The sequence below is a fragment of the Mus caroli genome, unplaced genomic scaffold (genome assembly GCF_978045245.1).
Source record: "Mus caroli unplaced genomic scaffold, Mus_caroli_1 scaffold_5, whole genome shotgun sequence".
Classification (NCBI taxonomy): Eukaryota; Metazoa; Chordata; class Mammalia; order Rodentia; family Muridae; genus Mus; species Mus caroli.
This window is the reverse complement of record NW_028227260.1, coordinates 6,730,919-6,755,631: the sequence shown is the minus strand read 5'-3', so window position 1 is coordinate 6,755,631 and position 24,713 is coordinate 6,730,919. Positions and strand designations below refer to the sequence as shown.

The following is a 24,713-nucleotide window of genomic DNA, read 5'->3' as shown; positions in this document are numbered from 1 at the left end:
CCTGAGATTCTCTCTTCCATCTCTTGTATTCTGTTGCTGATGCTGGTATCTATGGTTCCAGATTTCTTTCCTAGGGTTTCTATCTCCAGTGTTGCCTCATTTTGGGTTTTCTTTATTGTGTCTACTTCCCTTTTTAGGTCTAGTATGGTTTTGTTCATTTCCATCATCTGTTTGGATGTGTTTTCCTGTTTTTCTTTGAGGACTTCTACCTGTTTGATTGTGTTATCCTGTTTTTCTTTAAGGACTTGTAACTCTTTAGCCATGTTCTCCTGTAATTCTTTAAGTGAGTTATTAAAGTCCTTCTTGATGTCCTCTACCATCATCATGAGATATGCTTTTAGAACCGGGTCTAGCTTTTCCGGTGTGTTGGGGTGCCCTGGACTGGGCGAAGTGGGAGTGCTGGGTTCTGATGATGGTGAGTGGTCTTGGTTTCTGTTAGTAAGATTATTACGTTTACCTTTTGCCATCTGGTAATCTCTGGGGTTAGTTGTTATAGTTGTCAATGTTTAAAGATTGGAGCAGACTCTGTGTTCCACTCACCAGAAGTCTCAAAATCCTGTGGCGGGTGTCGTGGGTAGCTGGCAGGTGTCAGCCGACTCTGTGCTCTAGCTACCCTGGTGCTGTTCAGACCGGAAGAGGCTTGTGGCCCTACTCAGGCCGGTTTTCTGCTTCCCTAACTAATGCAGTCTCAGGTCCCGCGCACAATTGGATTGGAGCAGAAGCTGTGTTCCACTCACCAGAAGTCTAAGATCCTGTGGCGGGTGTTGTGGGTAGCTGGCGAGTGTCAGCTGACCCTGCACCCTAGCTATCCTGGTGCTGGTCTGACCGGAAGAGGCTTGTGGCCCTACTCAGACTGGATTTCTGCCTCCCCAACCAAAGCAGTCTCAGGTCCCGTGTGATTGGACTGGAGCAGAAGCTGTGTTCCACTCACCAGAAGTCTAAAAATCTTGTGGCGGGTGTTGTGGGTAGCTGGCGGGTGTCAGCTGACCCTGCGCTCTAGCTACCCTGGTGCTGGTCTGACCGGAAGAGCGGCAATAAGAAATCCTAAAGCAATGGACTGTGTATTTTCCCAGCCAAATGAGAAGTGTAGTGAGTACCAGATTCTCAACAGATTGGAAAGGACAGAAGCAAAGAAATTATTGTTACTAACTGAAGACCATTTAGATTTTGGTGGTTTCAGCACACTGGACATACGCAAAGGGAGAGCAAACTCCTTTGCCTTCTCCTTCAGCAGAATCCAAAAATGCTTGTAGTTTCCTATGGTCTATTCGTGCATACCTGTCCACTCAAAGAAACTTTAAAAACGTCAGTGGCTTCAGTCATCTTTCCACGAGAAATATAGTTTGAACTTGTAAAAAGGTCATCTCCTTAGAAGAGTTGGAAGAAAGATGTAAAATAGTTTTTAGTTCATTTTCAATCCTGTTCCTACTGTCTCCCCAAAGGATAGATGAAGCTTGGACTCAGGACCTTTGGGTTGATTTGCAACCTAACTCTGCCTTGCCACTTAACAGCTTGTTAAATCAGTTTCTAAAGCCATTAGGAAAATTGCCTCATAAAAGGGAGCTGTGCTGGCCTATTATGAATGGTACCTTGAGAGATACCTTTTGGAACTGATAAATGGGACCCTTTTGCCTGCCTTGATGTATATGGTGTTCACCCACTTTGCAGGCTCCAGATCCTGACATGTGAACCCATTTTAATGATACCAGAGAACAAAAAAAAAAAAAAAAAAGAAAAAAATTAGCTAGACCCACCCCAGGTTTTTCTGAGATCAATACCATAATTACATTTTAGACCCTCCAGGTATTAATCTTCTACATTCCGAAAAGCAATTCCATTTTCCGAGCATGGTCTCTTAGAAATAGTACTGCTTCTCCATGGCTCTTTTTTTCTTCTTTGCCCCAAGGGGGAAGGGAAGCCAAGGCTTTTCCTTTTACCTTTTTTGCTCTTATAGTCCTTCCCTCTTTTAAATTGAAAGTTCATTGATGCACAGAGAAAGAGATGATGGGAAAATATTTTATAATATTAACAGCATGAATATTTGGCTCCTTTTAGTGCTTTCTGGCACTCCTTGCTTTCATTAGTTTATTTAGCAAATTTGTATTTGTCATCTAAAAATAATGCTAATAATCTTTGTTGATTATTATTGTTATGGGCTAGTTACTGTTCTAAACACTTGACTTGAATGAACTAATTTAAATCTCATTAGAACCCTGAGAAATTGGAATCATTTTAAGCATCAAGACTCTGATGAATAGAGCTTTGAGGACCATTGCATAAAATCTCACAGCTGTTGGAGACAGAAGGACCATTTGATCTCAGTCAATCTTACTCCAGTTCCTGCATATTTATTCACTAAGCTATATACAGCAGAAGATGTATATATTTTATATTGGGCTAGGTACTAAAAAGACACAGTTGATATCTATAGTGGTACTAGGTTGAATAGTGTCTCTATTGAAATTAATATTCACTCAGAAACTCAGAATGTATCCTTATTTGGAAATGGGATCTTTGTGCACACAAAGAATTAAGATGGCATCACACTAGATTAGGATGGGTACTTCTTAGTGTTCTTATCAGGAAGGAGAGGATATTGTTCAGTTAGTAAAGTATTTGCTATGCAAAGTGAGGACTTGAGTTTGAGCCCCAGAGTCTATGTTAAAATAAATGTTGCATATGGTGGCAGATGCTTGTAATCCCAGAAATGGGAAAGTGGTGACAGCATATCCTTGGGTATCACTGGTTGTCCAGTTTAGCTTATTTGAAGACTTCTAGGCCAGTTAAAAGCTGTGTCTTAAAAAGGGAAAGAAAAGACAGGAAAAGAAAAGAAAAAAAGAAGGAATAAAGGAAGGAAAGAAAACTGGAAAGGAAGGAAAATGAAAAGAAAAGAAGAGAGGAGAGGAGAGGAGAGGAGAGGAGAGGAGAGGAGAGGAGAGGAGAGGAGAGGAGAGGAGAGGAGAGGAGAGGAGAGGAGAGGAGAGAGGAGAAACAGCATGGTATCTGAAGAATAACACCCAATATTATTCTTCTGGCCTCTACCAACATGTACCTGCAGGCATGTAGCCTCTCCATGTACCTCCAACAACCCCCCTGCCACACACACTAAAAAGAACAGGAAAATTCATATAGTAAGTGAAAGTGGCTATGCAAAGACAGAGGTAAGTATTGTGATGGTAGAGTTACAAGGAAAGGAACTACCTACCAGCAGCCATTGAAAGGCAGGAAGAAGCAAAGAAGGAGTCTTCCTAGGGATTTTAGAGGAAGCATGGCCACAGTCACACCTTGATTTACGTATCTAAGACCCAAAATTGTAATTTTGTAATTCTGTTGTTTTATGCCATGCATTTTAGACAGCAGCCTCTGAAATTCCATATGATAGTAGGGAAATAAAGGAAACAATCATTTGAGTTGATATTGTCATGCAATATTTCCTGAGAGGTTTAAAGGAATGTCTATTTTTATGTACTACAGACAGGAAAGGTGCAAACAATCCAAAAAAAAAAAAAATTCTAAATCTAGCCTCTGAACCAATGAGTTTATTGGGATTCCTGACTCAAAGGCAGATAAACTTCTGTGAAGTACCCTAAGCATCTCAAAGATAGAAACACCACTGGGACGTCCTACCTGCATTGTGGATGATTCAAGAAAAAGCTGCACCAGTTATGAGTCTTACTCCCAGTGTTTATTTACCTTTTATATTGCTTCAGAAAGGGTAAAGACCTACTGTGCATTTCTTAAAGGCTCATGAATCTTTTAAGCACCATAAACCACAAGAGCTACATGAGCCTTGTGTTCCTCTACCACCCTCCACAAAGGATTGTTAATAAACTTGATATCTTCAGCCCTTCTTCATGCAGGGAATCACAGAAACTACATCAATGAACATGTTGTATCCAGAAGAGTCAGTTACAAGACCGAAATGTTAAGGTCTACAGAAATATCCAAAGTATTACCTACAAATCCTATAGGGATGGATGGTTCCTCTTCCAACATAATTCCTTTTAATGAAGAAGCTGTATAATGTAGTAACTAAGAATGCTAATAATGTAGAACTACTGTCTGGGTTTAATCTTGATTGTGGCACTTATGAGTGGTAGGTCATTGACAAATTACTCAACTTGCCTTTTTCTTGTGTTTCTTTATGCTTGATGCAATTTCCAGAGGCCTTTGACATTTACATTTAAAGAAAAAATTCCCACAGATCCTTGAAAGGTAAAAAGATGGAACAGATACCATTGTTTACATTTTATAGACATCGTCAATAGTCATAATGGTTAGTACCTGATAGTAAGATCTATCTTCATGACAGTGGACCATCTGCTAGTCATGGCATGCTTAGTTTTTTTATGTATAGAATGATGATGGTGCTACTGAGGCTGCTCATAATAATGATGATGCTGAAATTATGATGGGTATCACATACTGAAGTCCTACTCTATGATAGGTCCTTTGATGCAAAACTATTTTGGTTCTCCATTTTATAGGAGAATAAAGTGAGGCATTAAGAGAAATTAGCCCAAGGCTAGTATCTCTAGGCTCACATTATGATTTTGCAGAATTTCTGTAAATCTTATTTTCAAACTTTATTGGGAATACACCCCCCACGTACACCCCCAACCCCCTCACATATCCCTTCTAGTAACTCCCCCCACACCAACTGAAGCCTTTAAGAATATTTTTTTCCATCATGAGTCCTGAATAGATGGCTAAGTTTCCTGTACCATTTACTATTTTTGTCTTGTTGAGTGATCCTGGAGTCTGATTGGACTTGATCGACTGTTGGTGATCATCAAGGTATGCATACCACTACTGTACCCTTAGCATGAATATGCTATTCTGGTTGTTGCTTATGAGTCACAGTTGGGGAGTACTGGTTGTTGCTTACTTCCTTTGGAAGGTTCCGTAGTGCTTTCTGGAACTATGTAAGCTAATCCTCAGAGAAGAGCCATTAAAAAGTAAAAATAAATGAAAATATATTATATAGACATTTTTCTGAATTAGATTAAAGCAAAACTGTTACCAAAAAGTTTGTTCAAACTTTTTCTTCATATGATACTTTTACTTTCAGCTAGCCTTTTAGAAATTATTTGTTTCATATTTCAATATTATAATTATATCACTTCTTTCTGCTTCTTCCTCCCTCTAACTATCCTCACTCTTCTTCAAATCTATGGCTCTTAAATTCAGTCATTCCTTTATATATATATATATATATATATATATATATATATATATATATATATATATATACATTTGTCATCTCAGTCTGTATGTTACTTATATGTATATGTTCTCAGAACTGACCATTTGGTATTGGATTTCCAATTAGTATGCTCATCCAACAGGAAGCAGGAAGACTATTTTCTTTCTCTTTCAGCATGTCTTAGTAGTTTGTAGTTCTTTGTGTAGGGTTGAGAACTGGTGGGCTTTCAAGTCTCACCAACATGACTGAACATGAACTGAATAAGGTCAATAAGCCTTATAATGTTTAGGTTATGGTTAAAAATGATAACAGTTATTGTAAATCAAACAAGAACAAACTCTATTGAAAGGCAAAGGTCTCTGTACTCTTGAGTATAAGGGTAAGTGCAAGGATAAATGCATACCCATGTTACCATGCCACAAAAGACAAGTATGGAATTTGACTAGGTGTTCATCAGCAGATGAATAGGTAAAGAAAAAAAATATGTTTTATTTATCTATAAAGAAGAGTAAATCATATTGTTTTCAGGAACTTTGATTGAACTGGAAATAACTGTGATAAGTGAAATAAGCAAAACACAGAAATATAAGCACTACATATGTTTTCTTATATGTGGACTCTAGACAAGAAGAAGGGCTGAGATGACAATAAGAGAGGGTAATGGGGTATAAATGGAATCAATTACATGGCATATTTATATGAAAACATCATAATAAAGCTGGTTATCGTAAATAATGAATATACACTATCAAGAATTAGAATAAAAGTAAATTCATGAAAGAAAATATGATTAATTGAAGGTAAGCAGAGAGTGAAATCATAACTTCTTACTCAGTAACCAGTAAGTGGCAGGTATTTATCAGGTTAATCCCCATATGCAATAGGATGAGGTAGATATTGTGATATTTGGTGCTATCTTATGTTCTGGAACACTGAACATAAAAAAGAGACTTTGAATTCCGATGCTACGCCACAAACCATCGTCTTTATGAGCATGCCATCTGCCTTCCAGCAACATGGACAAATAATCATGTGGAACGACTTTCTCTCCCTGGAATATGGAAAGCAGTGTAAAAAGCAGGGGATTTTGATTCTACGCCTAAATGCACATTCATATATCACTTTACCTCTCTGGGCTTTGGTCATATAATAGATGCCACAGATGCCACATAATAGTTACATGGCACACCTGAGTTTTTGTTTGTCAGAAAAATGTATCCATCTGGAGATACAGTTTAGTATTAGAATACTTGCCTACATGAGTGAGGACTTGGGCTCACTCTCAGTACAGAAAAGCAAAGGAGTCCCAGGGCCATGCAAACACTGAGAAGGAAACATTTATATGAGCCCTGAAACTAGTCAGTAACGCTTCACAGATTCTGCTTCAGACCTGTACTAACCTGGACACCAGTGAGCTTTGTGTTTAAGCTAGGAAAAACTCTAAAATGTATTCTAAATACCAGTCTTTTCAAATGCTCTTTGGACACCTTTTCATATTGTGCTAGATTTCATCCATTAACCAATTAAGTGCATCTTGACATGCATTCATTTTGTATATTCCTGAGTCTTGACACTTTTACCTTTCTAATACTATGACTGAAATTTTAAAATATTTTCACACACACACACACTGTATCATTTTCAGTTTTATTTGTAAATCACAACACTGATTTCATTGAACTGGAACCTGAGAACACTACCTAGCATTTGGGCTTCTTAAAGTATCATGAACTCAGCAGAGAAAGAAGAGGGTCACTGAATTGCCCTGGGTGAATGACCTGGTAAATGGTCGCTATGAACTGTGAAGGGATAAGGAGAAATATATCAGGAATGTAAGAAACCCCCCTGCAGTACCTTTCAGAACTCTCCCATTTTATAATGTCCATGGCTTCTCTTAAAAGTATATGGGATTTGCAATAGTCTCTGGGTTTGGTGGTTATATATGGGATGGGAGGAAAGGCCCTTGGTCTTGCGATGATCATATGCCCCAGTACAGGGGAATGCCAGGGTCAGGAAGCAGGTGGGTTGGGGAGCAGGGCAGGGGTAGGGGTATAGGGGGGGTTAGGGATAGCATTTGAAATGTAAATGAAGAAAATATCTAATAAAAATAAGTATATGGGAAACAAGAAGACCTTAGTCCAGGTTGGACTGCTAATGCTTTGGACTCTGGAGAAGTTTCCATGGTGAACTTTGGATAATTATCTATCTAGCACAAATCTGTCCTTTTAAAAATGGATTTAAAATCTAGTGAAATTTTTACTTCAAATTTTTATCTAATGAGGCAATAAAAGGTTCCCTAGTTCTTTCTCTAAACCTCCTGTGCAAACACTAAATTAGCTCCTTAATAAATGTGAAGTATGATTCACTGAACAAATGCTATATCAATTAGATAGCTACTAAGTGCCAGGCCCAGATATAGACCTTGAAACTATCACAAGCAAATTTTTGTGTTGTAATCTGGAGCTGCCCTTGGTGGTGGTGTTTTTTGTTTGTGAACATTCGATTGTGCGTTGTGTGCCTGCTTGTCCCTGTGTGTGTGTGTGTGTGTGTGTGTGTGTGTGTGTGTGTGTGTGTGTGTGTGACAGAGTGGGTCATTTGTAACACACTGCCTTCAGGCCAAATCTGTTTGCTATTATTTTTTAGAGGAAAGTGTTAATGGAGCATAGTCCCATGTATTTGTTTCTTCATTATTTGTGACTGGTCTTTGTTACTGTTCACAGAGAAGAGTACTTACAGAAAAAACTCTAAGACTTTCAAGCCTTACATCTTTTTTTGTCAAGTCCATACAGAAAAGGCATGTCGACCTCTGCTCTGGGAAAATAGTGTGCCACAATGAAAGTAAATGTCCTGGAGAGAACACTTTGTCTGTTTAAGAACTGGTAAGGTGTTCATGCTTGAAGGAAAAGAACCAGGAGGGCATGGGAGGGAAGCAGGATCAATCACATCATCACGCCGAGGAATCTAGCTTGTTTTCTGAGTAAGACAGAAAGCCAACAGAGGCCAACTGAGTGCTGTGATTTGATTTTTATCTTAAAGGGGAATTTCAGTTTACTATCCTCCCTTTATTTAATTTTCCTTCGTTACGGTTCTCAATATTTCTCCTCAAGAAACAGCAGCTACTAAATTTAACTTCGGGTTATTTTGGATCCTTGCATCTGAGTGGCCCTTGGTTCCATGGCTCTGAGGACATGGGGCGACAGTGAAGCTGCAGTCTTATAAGGGCTTAATAAAGGCTGTCCATAACACAAACGGCTCTGAGACTGACTGTTAGAAAGCCAATATTCAGCGCACTACACAAAGGGCACTCCACAGATTTGCCTCCCTCTTTAAATGTATGATCTCTCATTTCAGAATCATCTGTGACAAATGCTGACTCATCAACATACAAACATCCTTTACAAACAGCCTTTAGTTTGGGGGAAATGCCTTGCTTGTGATTTTTAAAATGCGTTTGCACCGAAGTGGGAAGAATGTGTCATTTCTCATGAGGGAACACGTGTGACAATGCAATGGTCATTTTTCTTCCATCAGGATGGAAATATACACTGTTTAAATTGAATTCTCTTGGTCTTGATTTCAAGCTGAGAATGATTGTCCATTCAGTCACACAAGATACTGAGTCATTTAGAAGATGTTATTCGTAGTGGATACACAATTTTCAGTTATTTCTCTTAGGCATTCCCATTGTAGATATTCTATTGTATGCCCTCTTTTTCAATTTATCTTATCATCCTGGAGGAAGAGACATAGACTATAGGTTTACTTTCCAGGACTTTCTTTCCTTAGGTAGTTTAGTTAATGTGAAATTATGCAGGCAGAAGAATTGAAAGATGAACTGTGGTGGATATTCAACGTCTACTATGATAAATAATTTGACACAAAGCTTTTGTGGTTGTACTGATCAAAGGGTATGCACTTACTGGTCATGACTTGGCCAACCCAGATGGCATGGATAGGTTCAAGTATAATTACACACCTAAATCGTGTTGCTATTTTTCAGAGCACTACAATGAATATGTGGTTGTGGTGTTAATCTTTCATTCTTTTAATTTTGTGATTGATGAAAACAAGTGTTTTGCTCATTCAAATTATACATTAAAAATTGGTAACAGTAAGAAGTTGTATAAAGCACAGGTTGATGTTGCAGGAATTTCCAACCCCAATAATCCCATATAAAAAACATGCAACCAATTATTATAATTTTAAGCTATAAGCCTCTATTTTGCACTAGATCTAACACTATACTAACTTATTCCACAGGTATAAGAACTCTTGCTACTGTGGTTTCTCTGGGCCACATGGTTCTGCTCCATCATGGCTACCTCCTCTTCCTCTTCTGTCCTCTCTCCTTCCCATCTCTCCTTTTCTCCTTCCCAACCTGCCCCACTCTCAAAAACCACTAGTCCGACCTTTCCCCTCCACTGCCCAATCAGAGACTCTAGCCTTTGTTGACCAGTTAAAATGGGGAGAAGGTTCACATGAGATCACCTGAGTATGGGTGACCAACTGCTTGCTCATAGAGGGCAACTTTCTCTTGAAGCAGCATTAACATCAGAATATAAATAGCATCAGGAGAACCCCCAACAGGTTGGAATAATTAAAAGAGTATATGGCATATATAAGATTTAGATTTCTCTGGCAAATTGGCTTCAGGTTTAAACAGGGAAATGAATAAATCCTTTAAAATATTGGAATAGATTTTTTTCTTCTTTCCAAAGCTGTGATTATGGAAGTTTGTGCTCTGTTTTGGTAAGAGCATAGGTATTTGTTTGTTTGTTTTTGGCTAGTAATGGAGTAAGTAAAATGTATAATGATAATTTAATCTTTATTGGCAATTCTGTTTTATGAGTTTGGTACTTCTGGTGAGTGGGGAGATGAACAGCTTAATGCGAACTCTGTTCCAAAGGACTTTTGGGCCCTTCAGGTCTGCAGTGCCAGCACCGGGTCACCTGTGTGCAGAGTTGGTGGACACCCGCAAGGTCCCCTAGAGGACTCTCCACACGATCTTAGGACCACTGGTGAGTGGAATACAACTTCTGTTCCAATCCAATCGTGCGGGACCTGAGACAGCATTAGGGAAGCAGGAAACCCGGCCTGACTGGGGTCACAAGTCCCTTCCAGTCGGTGCCAGCACCGGGTCACCTGGGATGCAGAGTCCGTGGACACCCCCAAGGTCCCTAGGGGACAGCTTCTGAGACAGACCCTGTTTCAGGCTCCAGACATCCGGGCACCTTCCCTGGCAGAGGAGAGATGTCTGCCCTGCCCAGGAGGGCTTTGCCAGAGCACCTGGGGGAAGGCATCTTGGTTCCCAGATTCCTCCGAGACTAGCCTGCTCAGGTGAGAGTGTGGACTACAGAAGCTAACAGCTTCTGGGACAGGTCCTGTTTCGGGCCTTCATCTTCTGCCAGGAGGCAGGTCCAAATGCCAGATATCTGTGTACCTTCCCTGTAAGAGGAGAGCTTGCCTACAGAGAATGCTCTGACCATTGAAACTCAGAGGAGAGAGCTAGTCTCCCAGGTATGCTGATAGAGGCTAACAGAATCACGAGAGGAACAATATCTAACCAGAGACAACTATAACAACTAACTCCAGAGATTACCAGATGGCGAAAGGCAAACATAAGAATCTTACTAATAGAAACCAAGACCACTCACCATCATCAGAACCCAGCATTCACAACTTGCCCAGTCCTGGGCATCCCAACACAACCGAAAAGCTAGATCTGGATTTAAAGGCATATCTCATGATGATGGTAGAGGATATCAAGAAGGACTTTAATAATTCACTTAAAAGAAATACAGAAGAAAACTGCTAAAGAGTTACAAGTCCTTAAAGAAAAACAGGAAAACACAACCAAAGAGGTAGAAGTCCTTAAAGAAAAACAGGAAAACACATTCAAACAGGTGATGGAAATTAACAAAACAATACTAGACCTAAAAAAAGGAAGTAGACACAATAAAGAAAACCCAAAGTGAGGCAAAGCTGGAGATAGAAACCCTAGGAAAGAAATCTGGAACCATAGATGCAAGCATCAGCAACAGAATACAAGAGATGGAAGAGAGAATCTCAGGTGCAGAAGATTCCATACAGAACATCAGCAAAACAATCAAAGAAAATGCAAAATGCAAAAAGATCCTAACTCAAAACATCCAGGAAATTCAGAACACAATGAGAATACCAAACCTATGGATAATAGGAGTAGATGAGAATGAAGATTTTTTCAACTTAAAGGGCCAGCAAACATCTTCAACAAAAGTATAGAAAAAATATTCCCAAACCTAAAGAAAGAGATGCCCATGATCATACAAGAAGCCTACAGAACTCCAAATAGACGGGACCAGAAAAGAAATTCCTCCCGACACACAATAATCAAAACAACAAATGCACTAAATAAAGATAGAATATTAAAAGCAGTAAGGGAGAAAGGTCAAGTAACATATAAAGGCAGGCCTATCAGAATTACACCAGAATTTTGACCAGAGACTATGAAAGCCAGAAGACCCTGGACAGATGTTATACAGACACTAAGAGAAAACAAATTCCAGCCCAGGCTACTATACCCAGCCAAACTTTCAATTACCAAAGATGGAGAAACCAAAGTATTCCACAACAAAACCATAATCACACATTATCTTTCCACAAATCCAGCCCTTCAAAGGATAATAACAGAAAAAAAAAACAATACAAGGATTGAAACCACACCCTAGAAAAAGCAAGACAGTAATCCTTTAACAAAACTAAAAGAAGACAGCCACAAGAACAGAATGCCAACTTTAACAACAACAATAATAGGAAGCAAAAATTACTTCTCCTTAATATCTCCTAATATCAATGGACTCAATTCCTCAATAAAAAGACATAGACTAACAGACTGGCTACACAAACAGGACCCAACATTTTGCTGCTTACAGGAATCCCATCTCAGGGAAAAAGACAGACACTACCTTAGAATAAAAGGCTGGAAAACAATTTTCCAAGCAAATGGTCTGAAGAAACAAGCTCGAGTAGCCATTCTAATATCGAATAAAATCGACTTCCAACCCAAAGTTATCAAAAAAGACAAAGAGGGACACTTCATACTCATCAAAGGTAAAATCCTCCAAGAGGAACTCTCAATTCTGAATATCTATGCTCCAAATGCAAGGGCAGCCACATTCATTTAAGAAACTTTAGTAAAGCTCAAAGCACACATTGCACCTCACACAATAATAGTGTGAGACTTCAACACACCACTTTCATTAATGGACCAATTAACCAATTTCATTAATTTAAATCATGGAAACAGAAACTAAACAGGGACACAATGAAACTAACAGAAGTTATGAAACAAATGGATTTAACAGATATCTACAGAACATTTTATCCTAAAAGAAAAGGATATACCTTCTTCTCAGCACCTCATGGTACCTTCTCCAAAACTGACCATAAAATTGGTCACAAAATAGGCCTCAACAGACACAAAAATATTGAAATTGTCCCATTCATCCTATCAGATCACCATGGACTAAGGCTGATTTTCAATAACATCATAAATAATAGAAAGCAAACATTCATGTGGAAACTGAACAACACCCTTCTCAATGATACCTTGGTCAAGGAAGGAATAAAGAAAGAAATTAAAGACTTTTTAGAGTTTAATGAAATGAAGCCATAACCTTCCCAAACTCATGGAACACAATGAAAGCATTTCTAAGAGGAAAACTCATAGCTCTGAGTGCCTCCAAAAAGAAACTAGAGAGAGCATACACCAGCAGCTTGACAACACACCTAAAAGATCTAGAACAAAAGGAAGCAAACTCACCCAAGAGGAGTATAAGACAGGAAATAATCAAACTCAGGGGTGAAATCAACCAAGTGGAAACAAGAACTATTCAAAGAATCAACCAAAAGAGGAACTGGTAATTTGAGAAAATCAACAAGATAGACAAACCCTTAGCCAGACTCACTAGAGGACACAGAGACAGCATCTTAATTAACAAAATCAGAAATGAAAAAGGAGACATAAAAAGAGATCCTGAAGAAAGGATATACTCAACAAAACTGGAAAACCTGGAAGAAATGGACAGATTTCTAGACAGATACCAGGTAACAAAGTTAAATCAGGATCAGATTAATGATCTAAACAGTCCTATATCTCCTAAAGAAATAGAAGGAGTCATTAATATTCTCCCAACCAAAAAAAGCCCAGGACCAGATGGGTTTAGTGCAGAGTTCTATCACACCATCGAAGAAGATCTAATTCCAGTTCTTCACAAACTATTCCACAAAATAGAAGCAGAAGGTACTCTACCCAATTCATTCTATGAAGCCACAATTACTCTGATACCTAAACCACAGAAAGACCCAACAATGATAGAGAACTTCAGACCAATTTCCCTCATGAATATCGATGCAAAAATACTCAATAAAATTCTCGCTACCCGAATCCAAGAACATATCAAAACAATCATCCACCCTGACCAAGTAGGTTTCATTCCAGGGATGCAGGGATAGTTTAATATATGGAAATCCATCAATGTAATCCACTATATAAACAAACTCAAAGACAAAAACTACATGATCATTTCCTTTGATGAAGAGAAAGCATTTGACAAGATTCAAAACCCATTCATGATAAAAGTCTTGGAAAGATCAGGAATTCAAGGCCCATACCTAAACATGATAAAAGCAACCTACAGCAAACCAGTAGCCAACATCAAAGTAAATGGTGAGAAGTTGGGAGTAATCCCACTAAAATCAGGGACTAGATAAGGCTGTCCACTTTCTCCCTACCTATTCAACATGGTACTTGAAGTCCTAGCCAGAGCAATTAGACAACAATGGAGATCAAGGGGGATACAAATTGGAAAAGAAGAAGTCAAAATATCACTTTTTGCAGATGATATGATAGTATATATAAGTGACCCTAAAAATTCCACCAGAAAACTCCTGAACCCGATAAACAGCTTCAGTGAAGTAGCTGGACATCAAATTAACTCAAACAAGTCAATGACCTTTCTCTACACAAAGGATAAACAGGCTGAGAAAGAAATTAGGGAAACCACACCCTTCACAATAGTAACAAGTAATATAAAATACCTTGGCGTGACTCTAACTAAGGAAGTGAAAGATCTGTATAAGAACTTCAAGTCTCTGAAGAAAGAAATTAAAGAAGATCTCAGAAGATGGAAAGATCTCCCATGCCCATGGATTGGCAGGATTAATATAGTAAAAATGACTATCTTGCCAAAAGCAATCTACAGATTCAATGCAATCCCCATCAAAATTCCAACTCAATTCTTCATCGAATTAGAAAGTGCAATCTGCAAATTCATCTGGAATTACAAAAAACCTAGGATGGCAAAAACTCTTCTCAAGGATAAAAGAACCTCTGGTGGAATCTCCATGCCTGGCCTAAAGCTGTACTACAGAGCAATTGTTATAAAAACTGCATGGTACTGGTATAGCGACAGACAAGTAGACCAATGTAATAGAATTGAAGACCCAGAAATGAACCTACACACCTATGGTCACTTGATCCTTGACAAGGGAGCTAAAGCCATGCAGTGGGAAAAAGCCAGCATTTTCAACAAATGGTGCTGGCACAACTGGCGGTTATCATGTAGAAGAATGCGAATGGATCCATTCCTATTATTAAGGTCAAATCTAAGTGGATCAAGGAACTTCACATAAAACCAGATACAGTGAAACTTACAGAGGTGAAAGTGGGGTAAAGTCTTGACGATATGGGCACAGGGGAAAATTGAATAGAACAGCAATGGCTTGTGCTGTAAGATCTAGAATAGACAAATGGGACCTCATAAAAATGCAAAGCTTCTGTAAGGCAAAAGACACCGTCAATAAGACAAAATTCCACCAACAGATTGGGAAAGGATCTTTACCTATCCTAAATCAGATAGTGGACTAATTTCCAATATATATAAAGAACTCAAGAAGGTGGATTCCAGAAAAAAAAATAAAACATTAAAAAATGGTGTCCAGAGTGCTGCTGGGATTGCAGGCAGGGGAGGTCGTGCAGCCGCTTCTGTGCTACTCGTGCTGTGAGCATTCCAAGCTAGAGCCCAGTATGTGGGCCGGCTAAGGGCGGTATGGAGGAGAAACCAAGGTATATGTTGGTAACCTGGGAACTGGTGCTCTTAAGAACTGTGTGGATTGCCAGAAATCCTCCAGGATTCACCTTTGTGGAATTTGAAGACCCCAGAGATGCAGAGGATGCAGTTTGAGGATTGGATGGGAAAGTGATTTGTGGTTCTCGAGTGAGGTTTGAACTATCAACAGGCATGCCTTGGAGATCTCGTTTTGATAGGCCACCTGCCCATCCTTTTGATCCTAATGATAGATGCTATGAGTGTGGTGAAAAGGGACATTATGCTTATGACTGTCATCGCTATAGCCGATGAAGAAGAAGCAGGTCACGATCTAGATCCCATTCCCGATCCAGGGGAAGGTGATACTCTCGCTCCCGCAGCAGGAGTGGAGGACAGAGGTGAAGATCAGCATCTCCTCGATGATCAAGGTCTGTGTCTCTTTGTAGATCAAGATCATCTTCACTCAGAAGATCTAGGTCTGGTTTTATAATAGGATCGAGGTATTTCCAATCCCGCTCAAGGTCGAGATCAAGATCAAGGTCTATTTCAGGACCAAGAAGCACCCGATCAAAATCCAGATCTCCATCTCCTAAAAGAAGTCGTTCCCCATCAGGAAGTCCACACAGAAGTGCAAGTCCAGAAAGAATGGACTGAAGTTCTCAAGATCACCCGTTGTTTACATTATTATAAGGGATTTGTTATGTCTGTAAAGTGTAACCTAGGAAGGATCATCAACCATCTAATCAAAATGGATCTGGATTATTGCTCTGTAAAATTCACAGCAGTAAATATTGTTTTTGTTGAATGTATTATCATCTTATGGTCTGAAAATGTGGGTTTTTATTTGACACATTTAAATAAAATGTTTCTAACTAAAAAAAAAAAAAATGGTTTACAGAGCTAAACAAAGAATTCTCACCTGAGGAATACCAAATGGCTGAGAAGCACCTGAAAAAATGTTCACCATCCTTAATCATCAGGGAAATGCAAATCAAAACAACCCTGAGATTCTACCTCACACTAGTCAGAATGGCTAAGATCAAAAACTCAAGTGACAGCAGATGCTGTTGAGGATGTGGAGAAAGAGGAACACTCCTCCATTGTTGGTGGGATTGCAAGCTTGTACAACCACCCTGGAAATCAGTCTGGTGGTTCCTCAGAAAATTGGACATAGTACTACTGGAGGATCCAGCAATATCTCTCCTGGGCATATATCCAGAAGATGTTCCAACTGGTAAGAAGGACACATGCTCCACTCTGTTCATAGCAGCCTTATTTATAATAGCCAGAAACTGGAAAGAACCCAGATGCCCCTAACATAGGAATGGATACAGAAAATGTGGTACCTTTACACAATGGAGTACTACTCAGCTATTAAAAAGAATGAATTTATGAAATTCCTAGGCAAACGGATGGACCTGGAGGGCATCATCCTGAGTGAGGTAACCCAATCACAAAAAAACTCACATGATATGGACTCACTGATAAGTGGATATTAGCCCAGAAACTTAGAATACCCAAGATACAAGATACAATCTGCAAAACCATGACACTCAAGAAGAATGAAGACCAAAGTGTGGACACTTTGCCCCTTCTTAGATTTGGGAACAAAACACCCATGGATGGAGTTACAGAGACAAAGTTTGGAGCTGAGATGAAAGGATGTACCATCTAGAGAGTGCCATACCTGGGGATCCATCCCATAATCAGCCTTCAAATGTTGACACCATTGCATACACTATCAAGATTTTGCTGAAAGGACCCAGGTATAGCTGTCTCTTGTGAGGCTATGTCGGTGCCTAGCAAACACTTAAGTGGATGCTCACAGACAGCTATTGGATGGATCACAGGGCCCCCAATCGAGGAGCTAGAGAAAGTACCCAAGGAGCTAAAGGGGTCTGCAACCCTATAGGTGGAACAACACTATGAAATAACCAGTACCCCCTCCCCAGAGCTCGTGTTTCTAGCTGCATATGTATCAGAAGATGGCCTAGTCGGCCATCATTGGAAAGAGAGGCCCATCGGTCTTGCAAAGTTTATATGCCTCAGTATAGGAGAATGCCAGTGTCAAGAAGTGGGAGTGGGTGGATAGGGGAGTGGGGGGAGAGTATGGCGGGACTTTTGGGATAGCATTGGAAATGTCAATGAAGAAAATACATAATAAAAATTTGAAAAAAAAAAAGACTTTTGGAAATCTCTAGCTAGTCTGCTTTGTAGCATCTCTTCAGGGCTGAGGTATTTGACTATGTCAGAAAAACTTTCAATTGGAAGTCATTCTGATGAGGTTTTAGAAGGTAAATAATGGAAACTGAAAACATGTTTTAAAGGCATTCCATTTATCTCAAACCTGCAGCAGGAGATAGGTTCCTCATGGGATTCCTGTGCTGGGGAAAAGTCATGTGGCTTTCAATTGGCTAAGCATTTAAAAACTATTATTAGACATATATGTTAGACATTTAAGCCTTGGCAGACATGTGGAAAACCCAAGACAACACAGCCTTGTGATCAGAGGGTTTTATCACAACCAAGGAACAGGTACCAGGGCAGTGTCCTTCCTATGATACCAGGGCAGTGTCCTTTCTACGATTCTTCTAGAGTCAGGTACATTTGGGGAGGATTGTTAGTCTCAAGTTTACAGTTTTGCCAATGGTGGATAAGAATGGAGAACAAGGAACAAACCCTCCTTTTTTGGCAAGGATCAAAAAAAGGACATAAACCATGGCTAGGTCTTCTGAAGTGTCTTGTGCAGAGGATATCAGAGGATGTCCAATACTATATTATTCCTAATAGCAGCTATTCTACTATCTATTGGCTTTTGACAATTTATGGATTAAGCATGGTAATAGTGGATTCAACTTCATTTTTCCTTAGAAACCATGAACCATTTAAAGTTAAGTATTTAATATCACCACATTGATAGACATCTGAGCTAGTCTCTGTTGAGAAATTCGTACTTCTGCCTACTTTGCCATATACTTCTTGGTGAAAATGTTTCAGTATTTAAACAAGCTTCAAGGCCACACACACTCACTTTTGAGTGAGCATCTTAAGAATATTATAGCACATCCCTTTAGGTATGGAAACTCTTCAAGGTTAGAATGAGTTAACTCTATTTCCTTTAGGTTCTCAGAATTTTTCTTTTATCTTAGACCCCCATCCCTGATGGAAATAGGGGTAGTAACAGGAAAAGTTGATCTTTTAAGTTTCATTTCACTGTCAGATTTTATTGTTCTTCTGTGGCTTGGACATTTTTCATGTCTCACAAAAAGCACCCAGTTTTAAATTTTCTGCATATTGGTTACTGCTAATGCCCCTCATCTCCATGTATATGTGTGTGTGTGTGTGTGTTTGTGTGTGTGTGTGTGTGTGTGTGTGTCTGTCTGTCTGTCTGTCTCTGCATCTGTCTCTCTTTCTGTCTCTGTGTCTCTCTTCATCTGTGTTTCTTGTTGCCTCTGATAATCTGCCTCTGTCTCTTTGTCTCTGTCTCTGCCTCCCTCTCCTCCCTCTCCCTCTGCCTCCCTCTCCCTCTGCCTCCCTCTCCTCCCTCTCCCTCTCCTCCCTCTCTCTCCCTCTCTCTCTCCCTCTCCTCCCTCTCCTCCCTCTCCTCCCTCTCCTCCCTCTCCTCCCTCTCCTCCCTCTCCCTCTCTTCCCTATCCCTCTCCTCCCTCTCCCTCTCCTCCCTTTTCCTCCTTCCATCCCTTCCTGCCCCTCAGTTTGTGGTAGAGTTTTACCACATACCTCTCCTGGAATTTTCCATGCAGTACATTGCTGGCCTTTGACATGTGATAATCTATCTCTAATTCTTCTTTCTGAGTCATTGCAGGCATGAGTCACCCCACCCAACCCAATTCCATATTTCTACAATGAAAAAATATCAACATATATAAGCATCAATGATGTAATAGCTATTTCTCTATTATGTTTATTAGACAGCAGTTCACAGCATTCCTCCTTATCCTCCAATTCTTATATCCTTTTTGTTTCTTCCTCTTTGAGCCTTGAGGATGAAGTATTAATAAGAGTGAGGAAGGAATTGTATGTTGCATATGATCATATTTCATTGTGTATATGTATAAAATTCTCAAGAATAACAGACATTATAATAAAAAAGAAAAATAGTATATTAGCTATATAAATGATTCATTTATGAGGAAGATCACACAAAAATCCAAGTTATTATAGCCATGTGAATGATTTACATTTTAGAATAAAAATCTAAAGACTCTGGACAACTTAGTGGCACACTTATCTTTATTGAAACTGAACAAATGCTTTTTTAAAATAATCCCTTTCACAGCACATGTAAAATGTAATTATTTCCATATATTTTTACAGGTTGTCTTTTGAGTAAGCAAAAATACATCTTTTTTTTTTTTTCTTACTTAAAACATGTAGCCAGGATTCAAACCACGTAGCTCTGGTACCAAAAAGGCAACGGGTTATGAAAATCACAGTACAGTTTTAAAGTTTTTAAGTTAGTCAAGGATATTTAAAACGATATTCACTTGGATTGAAAGTACAAATTACTGGTCAGTCAACATTAGGACTAGTAGTTACAGCTACAATGAGGGCAGAAATGGGAAGTTTGAGCTAATCTGAGCTACACTGGTCACAACACACCATCTCCATAAATACTGTGGCTTAGCGGCAGCAATAGCTAAGTTACACTTGGGCACTTAAAGTCACACGTAAATATAGCCAAAGTGAAAAAATATACATAGTATGCTAACTTGATCTAAAATAAAATGAGCATTTGTTTTCAGGGTATATACCAGTAAATCAATTACACAACACACAATAAAACCCCCAATTTACATCTAGGAAAGAAAAATAATATCAAAGTGGACACCTACAGACAGTAGAGTAGAAATCTGTTCTTTGTCATTTGTGTTTATCTTGTTTTCTGGATACGTAGAAAGAATTTACAACCCACAGAAGGAGTTCTTGGGTGAAACACTAATTACAGACATTGTAAATGTCATAGCTCAGGAGGCTTGTTTTAAAAATGAGGCAGCATTTTCCTGAAAAAGTTTGGTCCTCAATTTACTATAGACTAGTCACTATTGTCAGATGGTAAGCATTTTCAGTGTGTGTGCGTGTGTGTGTGTTTGTGTGTGTGTGTGTGCATTAAACTAAACTTTCAGAACCAGATCTCATCAAATCAAACCATAAATTAATCATCCATTGAGAACTTGACCTTGCACATCATGTCTGAGCGATGCATCATCTGAAAGAACAATGCTATAGACTATGGATGGGAGTTATGCTCATGTGATTCTGCAACACCTTAATTTTGTGCAGTTTTCTTCATTTCCCATAGAACCTGTCTTTTGTCATATAGGTGCCAGAAACCCCACCCTCGTGATTTCCCTCCCCCCACCCTCAATGTTCTTCTCTGTCGAAGCGATATAAAGACACTATTACTGTGTATTTACAAGCACAACACTTAGGCAAGAAGGTCCAGGGTCAACAGGGTACATCTATTTCTTGTGGACATCTTCATGCCGAATGATCTTGTATGTGATCCAGTAAAAGATGTTGAAAATGAGGAAGGCCAGTGGGAAGGCAGCTCGAGATATGGTGTCAATTCTTTTTGCCCGATCCACAAACTTCTTCTTGATAGCATCTGCATCTTTGGGGGGTTGTGGAAGTGGGTTGGCAGGCGTAGCCTTGACAGCTGTGCCATCTTTCACTTGGAGGCAGTGACCCATCCCATAGCCACTGAAGTTAAAACGACTTTCACGAGTAACATCTTCTTCCTGGCAGAATAGAGACAGGAAGCACAGTCAGTCAATTTTGATGGAAGGTTCCTTAAAATTATAAGGATGAATTATTGTTAACTGTTAGTGTAGGAGGTTCTTGAAATAGGGAGTGCTCTTTTGAGTTCAATTCAATTATTTATAGCACAGATACAATTCATTAACTTTTCATGTGGAAAAATTAAATATAAGAATAATGACTTTGTGATCTTTTTAATTAATCAACAAACACCAACACCTATGCTAGATTCAATATTGAGTTTTATAAATCATGTTTTCCAATCTATAGATTTTATTAGACTGTTTTAAAACCAGTTTCCAAAATTCTAGTATTAAACTAAAAATATATGAAGAGTATCATTCATTCATTTCTTTATTCATTTATTCTTTCTCCCAAAACACCTTTTCTGAATTACTGTTATATACCTGACCCTGAGTTAAGAACTTTTAGTAGCATGACCCATTTATGAATTGGTTACTTAATTAACATTTGATTTAAGATGAACCCCTTAATTATACTATTTCTCCTATGGCCCCCTGGTTCATTTAGACTATAAAGTGGAGATTATATATTAATCATTTGTTATGTGTATCTGTAGAACAGACAGTGTTTCCAGTATTGATTGTTAACATTGATTCTTCGACCAGTAAGAATCTTTACCATAGTTAAACATACCATTTTAGTCAATGCTGGTTGTGTTTTATGCTGATTATTTCTTCACAAATTAGATGCAAGACAGAAAATAGTTTTTATCACTTGATCTGAAAGGCAAATCACCTTAGAGACAAATGGGTTCAGAGTGTAAAGTTGAGTCAAAAGAGGTAATCAAATGGTGGAATTTAATGACTTACTTGATGCCAACTTATCTATAAATAGTCACGGATCAAATTATCTTCCCTTTTGGCTAGCTTACTTCTTATAATAATAATATAATAATCCTCTGCTGCACTTTTAAGCTTACCTAATACTGGTAAGGGTAGGTTTCCCAAAATATAAGAAAACTTGATATTACTATTACTTATCATTGTTAACATGTCTGCAGTACCTTCAGTCACATATAAAAAGTATGCCAAATGGAGAAGTTTGAACATATTATGAATGTAAGCTCATTTATATCCCAAATGGAGTGAAGACAGATTGCACCTAGTGCATTCAAATGAGGTTTTAAAGTCACAGGAGGACCTAGATAGGTAGAGACAAGAGTAGATATTTTTAGACTGCTTTATTGCTTACAAAATGGAGAGACAGCCCTGTGCATGGATTAAAGAGACACGTAAGCATTTCCAGAATGGTTAGGGTAGATTATAGTTCATGCGCTCAGATGATCCATTGCAGAAGTCAGGAAGGAAAACAGATTGCCTTCCATGTGTCTTACTTATCCAGATTAGTACATGCTACTTCCCTCTAAGAGAAACACATGCTCCTTAAAAATGAATAATAGAGATCCATAGAATTCTTCCAGCCTTGGTTTATCAACATTGCCCATTGTGATAAAGTGCCCTTGGTGATAAAGCCGTAAACATGGCTAAACATACCATTGAAACCTGGCAATGACTTAGAATTTGAGGTAGAGAGCTAGTTGGTATGGGTAATTGTTAGGCACTTCATTCCATAAATATATATATATGATCTCTAGGAAAGTCAGAGTAGGAGACAGAAGGGTCATTCATTTGACACATTAGTTATTCATTGATATTTGTGTTTATTTTATTACTGTTTTAGAATTTCATACACAAGTGCTGCATTTTCACCCCACACTTCCCCACTTGAACTTTTCCCATAAGCCCCTCTCAAATTCATGACCTCTTCTTCTTTAATGACTATTGTTATATATGTATGTGTTTATGTAAAAGTATTCAGTTGATTCTGTCTAGGGTTGTTCATGTGTACACAAGTCTAGGGCTGACCATCTGGGATTGGATAACTTATCAAGGGGTCACCCATAGAGATTGATTCTCCCCCTCTTAGCTGCCACTAATGGCCTATAGGTCTTCATCTAGGAATGAGACCTTGGGAGATTTCCTGTATTCATTTTGGGATATCAACTGTGAAGCTTTGTTTAGATGATCACTGTTTTAAGGTTTTGGTTTTTTTTTTCCAGTGAAGCTCTCTGTCAGACATAAATTATAGTATGTAATAGCATATATATTGGTCCTCTGGCTCATTGGATCTTTCTACCTCCTTTTGTGTGACATCTCTTGAGCCTTGGTTATGAGGGTTATGTTGCAGATGGATCTGTTGGGGATAAACACCTCATAACCGTTTGCTCTCTGCATTTTGACCAGTTGTGTAATGGTCTTTATTCGTGGCAAAATGGAGCTTTTTTGATTGGAGGTGAAAGGTACACTTCTCTGTAGTTGTAAGAATATGTATTTACAGTGTTACTAGGAATCATACTGGCTTATGGAAGTGAGAGTAGTAGGTTGTCTTCTAGAATACATAGCCTTATTGGCCATGGGTAGTACCCTTGTTTACAGTACCAGGCAAAAATTCTTCATCTTTTTTATCAACAAATGGTTCTAGTGTAATCAACAAGGACATTAATTATAACCTTTAAACATTCTACTTATAATCACAATGAATCTGACCTAAGTTCTTCTATAAAGTAATTGTGAAACTGCTACTTTATAAAGGCATCCCTCCTTACTGTCAATGCTGTTATAGTATCCTATAGAAGTTAGTTTAGTGATCGATGTGCCATAGCTTACTAAAAGCAAATGAAGTTTTCATTCAGCAACTAATTGTTGAGTGTTGATTTTGTGTCAAGAATTCAGCTAGATTTTGTGAGATAGTTAATGTATTTGGAAGTAAGAAGTTCTACTTGTATAGATTTTTAGAATGCAATGGAGAGGATAACCTAAAGTTATTATCTTATATAGAATCTGGCAAAGAATATTCAGCCTGACATCAGAGTAGTCTCATGTGCACAACTGCATGAACTTAGTAATAAATGGTCAAACTGGGCTCAGATTGAAGTACTATATTTTTTCTTTTCTTAAAATGTAAATGACTTAGACATCCTTGTTCCTGTAGCAACCTGCTTACAGGAGACCTTTTTCTGACCCCATCTCTACCTCCTGGAGAGTCTGCTTCTTGATGAAGACCCAGCTTGTCTCTTTCCTTTTGAGCCTACTATCTAGCCCATCTCCATTCCTTTCTCAGTCACAGAGCCCAGAAACACTTTTTACCAGGAACTCACAATAGCCACACCAGTCTAGAACTTGGGTAGGAGATTTTCAAAGCCCTTCCTATTCTCAATTATGATCTCTTTAGAGTTAGTCCCATAGCACCCTAGCCTCCAGGGGCCATTCTACCAGTCTATCTTCATTCCCTGGGGACTTGACATCTTGGTATGGACCCAGGGTTTCCTTAGTTCTTTCCAGAGGCCCCTCTCAAGCTTTCATCCTAGTCTATCTTCATTCCTTTCTGTCACTCATCAAACCACAGAAGCACTCTCTACTAGAGACCACAGCCACAACATTTGCCAAAGATGCAGTATAGGCAACAGCAACCAAAGAATGGAACATTTACCCCAAAGACAGGACTAGATATCAACACCAAGGAACACATCAAACATTCTAACTCCAGATGCATAGACGCCAATGCAAAAACACAAATATGAGCAGTAAGGAGTCCCCCAGATGTCTGTATCTCTATTG

At 38.8% G+C, this 24,713-nt stretch overlaps 1 protein-coding gene and 1 pseudogene across 1 annotated transcript in view; one reads left to right on the top strand and one right to left on the bottom strand.

Annotated features, from left to right (window-relative positions):
- The window catches only part of LOC110286446 (serine/arginine-rich splicing factor 7 pseudogene), a 31,035-nt pseudogene extending 15,078 nt beyond the window's left edge, over positions 1 to 15,957 (top strand).
- A 4,723-nt stretch (positions 15,958 to 20,680) lies between these two features.
- Positions 20,681 to 24,713, bottom strand: part of Glra2 (glycine receptor alpha 2) — a 200,747-nt gene continuing 196,714 nt past the window's right edge. Inside the window, exon 9 of the mRNA XM_029472935.2 lies at positions 20,681 to 21,053. Within this exon, the coding sequence (XP_029328795.1) occupies positions 20,775 to 21,053 (279 nt within the window). The 3' untranslated portion in view covers positions 20,681 to 20,774. The remainder of the gene's footprint in view (positions 21,054 to 24,713) is intronic.